We start from the raw sequence: 7,669 nt of genomic DNA on the forward strand, positions 1-7,669 counted from the left end.
AGAGGAAAAGAATGTGGAGCCACATCCACTGCCAAATTCATCAAGATCTTGATCACAAATGACTCTGTTCTCGAAGGTGTATTGAAAGAGTCCATGAGGACAGGTAGCATTAGGCTTTGTCATATCAATATCAGCCACTCTTGTCCAACCACCAATACCATCACAATTACTACCCTCCATATCACAATACACATTGACAATACTTCCATTGCTTTGGGTAATGTTATAATAGCCAGTAGCAGTACCAGGGAGTCTCTCCAATATATCACTGCAAGTGTAATAGCTAATGCTTCTTGCCTCTTGGCATGGATCATCGGGTAAGCCCTGAGGTGGGCACATTGTGATGATTTTATAAGTCTCAGTTTTCTTCAGCTTAATAATGTTCCCATTGTTTGGAGGCAAGCAGCAGTACTGGTGATAGAGTGAAGGGTTAGTGTAGCCATTTGAACAATCAGCAATGCAGAGGTCATTTGTTGTGGCATGAGCTTCTCTTGCTTGTAGGAGGAGACCAACAGTCCAGAATATTATCACTGAGTAGGCTAGATCTGGTGAAGACATTCTGAGTTTAGGAAAAGACTACACAAACTGCGTGGCTCACACACCAAGCATGCATAAATGAACACACAGTGAAGACAGGATGTGACGTTTGCGTGGGTGGTAGCTAACTACATTCTTGCTGACAAAATTAATGTTGCATTCTGCTAAGTCTACATCTGTGTAATTTGCATGCTGTATTCAGGTATAATGAAAAATAGAAATAACTATAATAGCAGCAACAATACAACTACAGCAAAACATTATCTATTGCATGGGGTGAGCCCAATACTAAAAAACAAAACACCAGGAATAGACACAATCTCTAAACAATGACACTCAGACACTGCATTACAGATCAATTGATGTATATCTCAAAGATATCAATAGGACTAGCTTCATCAACAAATCCTTCACTAGAACACACTCGCAGTTCAATATCATCAGTGGTTGACTGGTTCAGTGTTTTAACAAACCATGGCATCTTAGGAGAGGTGCAGCAGAGATTCTCTAAATTGCCACATTGTTGCCCATCCCACAATGGATCATTAGGAAAGAATGTACGAACGACTTGAGTTGCAGCTCCAACTCCTGACTCACAATAATAATCATCTCCAACATAAAACGGCGTAACTTCTGTACTGTTTAAATTACAGGGACAGTCTTGTCTCTTGTTATCAATCTCCTCTTGACCAACTGCATACGTCCATACATGTTTACGTGGGCTTCCATGAGTAATAGACACTCCATCAACATAGGCGCCATTAATGTGTGATGATCCATAATGATTATCATAAATACCATCAATCGTTCCATACTGGTATCCCCTAACCTGCCCACATACTTTAGTGTAACGTAAGCCACTAGTAGAAAAGAAGGTTCCACTACAGCCATTACCAGTTTCATTATGATTCCTATCACAGAGCGTTTTGTTATCTAAATTATATTGATAGAGTCCTTCTGGGCAGGTAGCATTAGGCTCTGTCATGTTGATATAAGCCACTCTAGTCCAGCCACCAGTACCATCACAGTTGCTACCCTCCATATCACAGTACACTTTGACAATGGTCCCATTGCTTTGGTTATAATGTTATAATAGCCAGAGACAGCATTGGGGTTATTCTCTAATGTTTCCTTGCAAGACTGATATACTCTTACAGTCTCACAAACTGGATCAGATAGGCCATCGACTGGACAGAAGAACATTATTAGAAGATCGTTGTCTCTCTTCTTGATTTTTTTCCCATTGTTAGCAGGTAAGCAGCAGTACTGATGATAGAGTGAAGGTTCATTACTAGTAGTACATGAAGAACAACCATCAGTCATGCAAGCTGATGAGGTATCAGCAACAAGTAGTACTTGGAATACAACAACCAAGATATACATGTAGAAAAAACTTGAGCAGCAGAAGTTGGAATTTTAGTGGCTTGAGGTTAGCATTATGTATATTTAAAATTAGTCTCATTATAAAAGAATGCTAGCGTTTTTGTTGCCTTTGAGTAGTATTATTATACTATACTACTCAACCGCAACAAAAGCATTCTTTTATAATGAGACTGCAGTGGCCCGCCGGCGCCTGACTAAGTGGAACCATAGATACTGTTTGTAGTATCTATGGTGGAACCTCTGTTAACGGACAGTCCCTGTAACGGACACCTACCTTATAACGGACAGTACCTGGTGTACCAATTGAATTTTCCATGCATGCAATACAAATAAAACCTCCGTACAGCGGACCCTCTCTTTTCCTGACAGCGGACATCCAACTGTGCACCAGTACAAGAACTTGCAGGACAGTAGGTGTGGCTAATAATCACGTTGCTTAGCAACTGTTACTAGGGTGCCATTTGATTGGCAAAAAACATTGTGCTATGTGTACTCGTCTGTGCTGCTTTAGGAAAACCATTTAAGTACTTCTAATAGTTGGATGTCATTGCTAAGAAGATATATCTAGACAAATTTCTCATTATAGAAGACAATATATGATCCTTATTGGAAGGAGACACCGTTCACTGCACTGATGATGGTCCATATGTACTACATTATGTTGAATATCCATAATTACCTTCCTTGAACATAATAAAAAGCCTGGATAACTATGTTTCTATGACAGCAAATGATTTTTAATGAAAAAAACATGAATTATTTAAATAATGTGCTGATATAATAACCTCCTTATAAAGGACACCTCCAAATAAAGGACAAAACTATTTGTCCCAATGTGTCTGTTATTCGGAGGTTCCACTGTAATGCTAATGTACAGAAGCCATGATTATACTTACATAAACTGTTATCATAGCTCAAGTTATACAAGATAGAATTCCTATAATATTATAATATCCTTAGCTGTAAAGGTGGGTTCAGAATATTTGCGTTGTGACCGGAAGTGCTGTATAACGCAATGGGTAAACGCAAGAATAGAACTCTGCTCTATTCTTGCATTTATCATTGCGTTATACAGCACTTCCGGTTGCAACGCAAATATTCTGAACCCACCTTTACAGGAAGCTGGGGACATTGTTTGTATTGTTCTTATCAGCAAAAATTTAAAGCGCCTGCCTATGTAAAATAATTATTATCTGCTACGTTTTTAATAATCATTGCATTATTCTTTAATCATAAGAATAACATTAACATAATGATAATAATACAATGCTGTTACAATAATAATAATAGTAATAATAATGAATTATAAATATTCATAGTTAAATGTCACCATTACAGTCAGGATTGATTAATAACGTTATTATTACTTATTAATTATTATTGCTAATTATTTTCGGTCTTTTGTCCCGATTACTATTTTCACCACTTTGATCTAGAAAAAAAGTGAAAAAAAATTTAATCCTTCAATTCTCATTCTTTCCCTCTCTCTCTTTTAAAAATTCTTTATGTTCCACTCACCCCCTCCCCCTCCTATATGCATTTTGCATAAAAAGTTTAAGCTGATTCTAATCAAAATTGTATTTTCATAAATTTTAAAGTTGATAAAAAATCAGGCAAAAGTCCCTATGCAGGGTTGTTGGGCAAATTTCGCCAAAATTAAAAAAGAAATTTTCCATTTTTATAAACTTTTTCTGATGCATGTACTTATGTTGTGTAGAAAGTTTGAGTTGGTTGCAATCCAAATTAGATTTTTTTTACAAATTTTTTAGAAAGTTACCTAAAATTCGGGCTAAAGTCCCAGTACTATAGTACAGAGTTATTGGCCAAATTTCACTAAAATTGAATAGGAGAAAATTCTCCATTTTAATAGCTTTTCTCATGCATATACATGTACTTATGTTGCGCAGAAAGTCTAAGCTCATTTGGATCAAAATCACAATTATTAAAGGTGCTCCAAAATCAGGCCAAAGTCCCTGTACAAGTACAAAGTTGTTGGTCAAATTTTGCAAAAATTAAAACGGAGATAACTATCCATTTTTTATAAAATTTTTTGATGCATATATATGTACATGTACATGTACATGTAGTAGGCAACTCTTTGGTTACTTTGATATTTGGCAAATACAATATATTATTGACAGTGAATGGTATACAGTTACTTTTGATTGAAAGTTTAGGCTAGACAGGAATTAAAAATATTTGGCATAATAGCCATGTACATGTACATGTATGTTTATAAGTCCATCCTATATCAATCAAAACAATAGAGCCAGAAATACCACAAGGGATATGTACCTCAACCTCCCCTGCTCCCTCCTCTTTCTCTTCCCTGCTCCCTCCCTCCCCCCTCCCTCTCTTCCTCCCTCCTCTCCCTCTCTCTCTTGTACCTGAGGTCATTTGTGATGCTGATCTCTTCTTAGGTATCCTTGCTAGTCCTTTAGCAGAGGGAAACTGCAACGTTAGCAGAGGAATCTTGACATTCATCTACATGTACACAATAAACACAAACAAGTTGATGTGTGTCACATGAAAAATGAATTAAATATTTTAAGATAAAGGAAGACTAGCTTATATACTTTTAAAGATTCTTCTTCCACAGGGGGAGAGGCAATTGAGCCTTTCTTTAATGTCATTTTCAATCCTTGTTGCTGTGTCAATAAAAAAGATACAAGTCATTTTTTAAGTTGAGAAAGTAGTGAAGGATGGTACATGTACATATAATGGTTTTAAGTTACAGTGTAGCTTTTGCTATACATGTACATGTACAGACGGTGGCCACAGCCTCGAAGCATGTAAATTACTGTGTACATGCTAAATAGAGGGAATTTTTGTAGCAAGAATTTCTGGGGAAATGCCACACACAACCACATATAATTATTAATAAGTTGACACTTGGCAGAAATATTGACGTGGCAGTAAATTTCTATTTATCTGAAAACCATCAAATCACCAAATTAAAATTGTCTAATACATGTCTCTCTAATTACATGTATATATGTAGCACAGTGTTCATGTGCAAATACACCAGCATGTACATGTACATGTACATGTTTATACAAGTGTATAACCCAATGATACTACCATCATAGCCAGAAATTTTAATGGCAAAAAAATTTTGCGGTTTGATGGCTCCCAGTCTATTTGTGGTTTTTATTTTCGTGGATCAGTAGTGAAGCACCCACGCCTCTCATTAACATGCTAATAATTCATGGTTTTCAATTGTGTGGTGTCATTTCAAAGCACAAAAACTATGAAAGCTTTCGGCCACAAAACTTTCCGGCTATATGGTATAAAGTCAGTCTAATAAACTTTTAACCTTTTGGACTTGAAACTTTGGTGTCTGTAAGCTATCATCCAATGAAGAATTCCCAGCCAAACTCTTAGCACTGAGAGATGGGCTCAGGGATATAGTGAGAGGACTATCAGCCTGATGACGCTTTTGAGTCCTAAGCTTTGACCTTTGACCTCCTCCAGTGGGAGTAGCTGTTTCCTCTTCAATAGAATAATCCTCATCACTAGCATAGTCCGAGTTTATGTCTTCATCACTGTCAGCATAAGAGGGTGATGGAGAGGGTGAGGAGGAGGAGTCCTCTTCCGTTAGTGCTGGGACTGGATTGAATAGGTCCAGTCCTTCCATTGGTTTGGGCCAGACTTTGTTACGGAAAGCAAAAATGATGCGACTGATTCTGATGGCAACGGCTTTCTCCTGTAAATAATAATGAAATAATTATTATGATTGAAGGAAATGAAGAACGATAATAAATAAGGGACTCAATTTAATGCTAAATTATTTGGAGGAAATAACTCAAACTTTCTATATACAATGTACATGTAGCATAAGAACATCAGCATGTTGATCAATAAATGTAATGAAAATTTTGAGGTATTTTCAGAGCCATTTTTTGGAAATACCATGGGCTTTTTTTATAGCCTTTGCTTTTTTTGAAAACTGGCTCGTTTTTTAAAATGTTCATAACTTGAACTATTTGTCGATATCAGCTCAAACTTTCTACATAGCATAAGGACATCAGCATGTATCAGAAAATGTACGTAATAAAAATTTGGGTAATTTTGGAGCCATAAATGGCAATAACTTGAAAAATTGAAGTTGGAATTGGCTCAAACTTTCTACACAGCATAAGAACATCAATATGTATCAGAAAATGTCATAAAAATTTGGGGTGATTTTGGAGCCATTTTTCAGAAAAAAGTATGGGCTATAGCCTTGGGTAATTTTCACAAATTGGCCATTTTAAAAAACGGCCATAACTTGAAAAATTGAAGTCAGAATTGGCTCAAACTTTCTACACAGCATAAGGATGTCAATATGTATCAGAAAATGTAATAAAAATTTGGGGTAATTTCGGAGCCATTTTTCAGAAAAAACCATGGGCTATAGCCTTGGGTATTTTTCAGATTTTGGCCATTTTAAAAAATGGCCATAACTTGAAAAATTGAAGTTGGAATCAGCTCAAACTTTCTACACAGCATAAGGACATCAATATGTATCTGAAAATGTGATAAAATTTGGGGTGATTTTGGAGCCATTTTTTGGAAAAACCATGGGCTATAGCCTTGGGTAGTTTTCAAGAATTGGCTATTTAAAAAATGCTCATAACTTGAAAAATTAAAGTCAGAATCGACTCAAACTTTCTACATACATGTACATGTAACATAAAAACATGTAGAAGAAAAACTGTCAAAAACTATAAAAAGTGGTTTTCGGCAAAATCAACAAAACTTTATCATTATTTGCTCTTTATCCTTTACCTTAGGCCATCCAAGAGGTACAGGTGTAGTGTTATTTGGTATGATGGCAAAAGACGGTTTTGTTTTCTGTTCCTCTTCTCCAGTCCCTTCATCCTCACTATCACTGTTCTCTCTTTCTCCTCCGTCTTCACTCTCACCACCTGTCACAGAGTAAAGACAATCGATAATTGACTTTTAGCAAATTTGGCATTTTGATAGCCATTCGCCAAAATAAAAACTAGACATTTTGAGCCATTATGCGCATGCTCAATGGCACATGGCCACAAATTCGCCAATCACCAAAATTTTGCGACTTGCCAAATTTAACTCACCCTGAAATTTTCCACTACACATAATATATTTTTTTTGCAAAATTATTTCTTAGTAAAAATACAGTAATCTACCATGGACATGTACATATTGAAGGATATTGTGTATGATAGTACTTCATATTATATACATGTACATGTACAATTATGCATGCAGCATAGCGTGTAATTTTGAGTAGGAAATTTGCTGACTTAAAAATTACATGTACAGTCAAACCTCTCTAAAACGAACCCCCAATTAGCGGACACCTCTCTATAATGTACAGTTGCTCTTGTCCCGGCCATAAGGCCATTGGGTAGTGTATAAAAGAACCTCTGTATAGCAGAACCTCTCTATTCTGTATAACGAACGAGATTTACTGTCCCCACACATCTACACGTGTACAAATTAACCTCCAACGGATGGACATGGCCCATGCAACGGACTTTCTAATTAATGAGCATCAATAAAATGGCGGATTTTCTGGTCTGATTAGCATGGGATAACCTCCGATTTAAGGACACCTCTGTATAAAGGACAGTGATGGCTGGCCCATAGGTGTCCGTCTTAGAGAGGTTTGACTGTATACATATGCTTAAGCTAAACTAGTCATATTAATAAAATTTGACAAACTTGTTAAAATATTTCACTCAAATAACTGCCAACTTTGTTGTGAATGCAACTTACTAAA

General features: G+C 36.3%; 1 protein-coding gene across 1 annotated transcript; it reads right to left on the minus strand.

Moving 5' to 3' along the window:
* Positions 1-3,178: 3,178 nt before the first annotated feature.
* Positions 3,179-6,854, minus strand: LOC109582642 (uncharacterized). Its single transcript, XM_019997482.1, has 5 exons — positions 6,691-6,854; positions 5,237-5,626; positions 4,497-4,568; positions 4,308-4,404; positions 3,179-3,352 (listed from the first exon to the last, which is right to left on the minus strand). Exons 2-5 carry the CDS (start codon positions 5,555-5,557, stop codon positions 3,291-3,293), a joined length of 552 nt encoding a protein of 183 aa, XP_019853041.1. The 5' UTR covers positions 5,558-5,626; positions 6,691-6,854; the 3' UTR covers positions 3,179-3,290.
* Between the last annotated feature and the right edge of the window lie 815 nt (positions 6,855-7,669).

Source organism: Amphimedon queenslandica, unplaced genomic scaffold (assembly GCF_000090795.2).
Source record: "Amphimedon queenslandica unplaced genomic scaffold, v1.1 AMPQUscaffold_13368, whole genome shotgun sequence".
NCBI lineage: Eukaryota > Metazoa > Porifera > Demospongiae > Haplosclerida > Niphatidae > Amphimedon > Amphimedon queenslandica.

Excerpts from the sequence above, each read along its gene's own strand:
- LOC109582642 (XM_019997482.1), bottom strand. The coding sequence starts at position 5,557 with ATGGAAGGACTGGACCTATTCAATCCAGTCCCAGCACTAACGGAAGAG. Across the intron at positions 4,569-5,236 it reads CAAAGTTTCAAGTCCAAAAG|CAACAAGGATTGAAAATGAC; the intron begins GTTAAAAGTTTA and ends TTATTGACACAG. Across the intron at positions 3,353-4,307 it reads AGCATCACAAATGACCTCAG|ATCAAAGTGGTGAAAATAGT; the intron begins GTACAAGAGAGA and ends CTTTTTTTCTAG.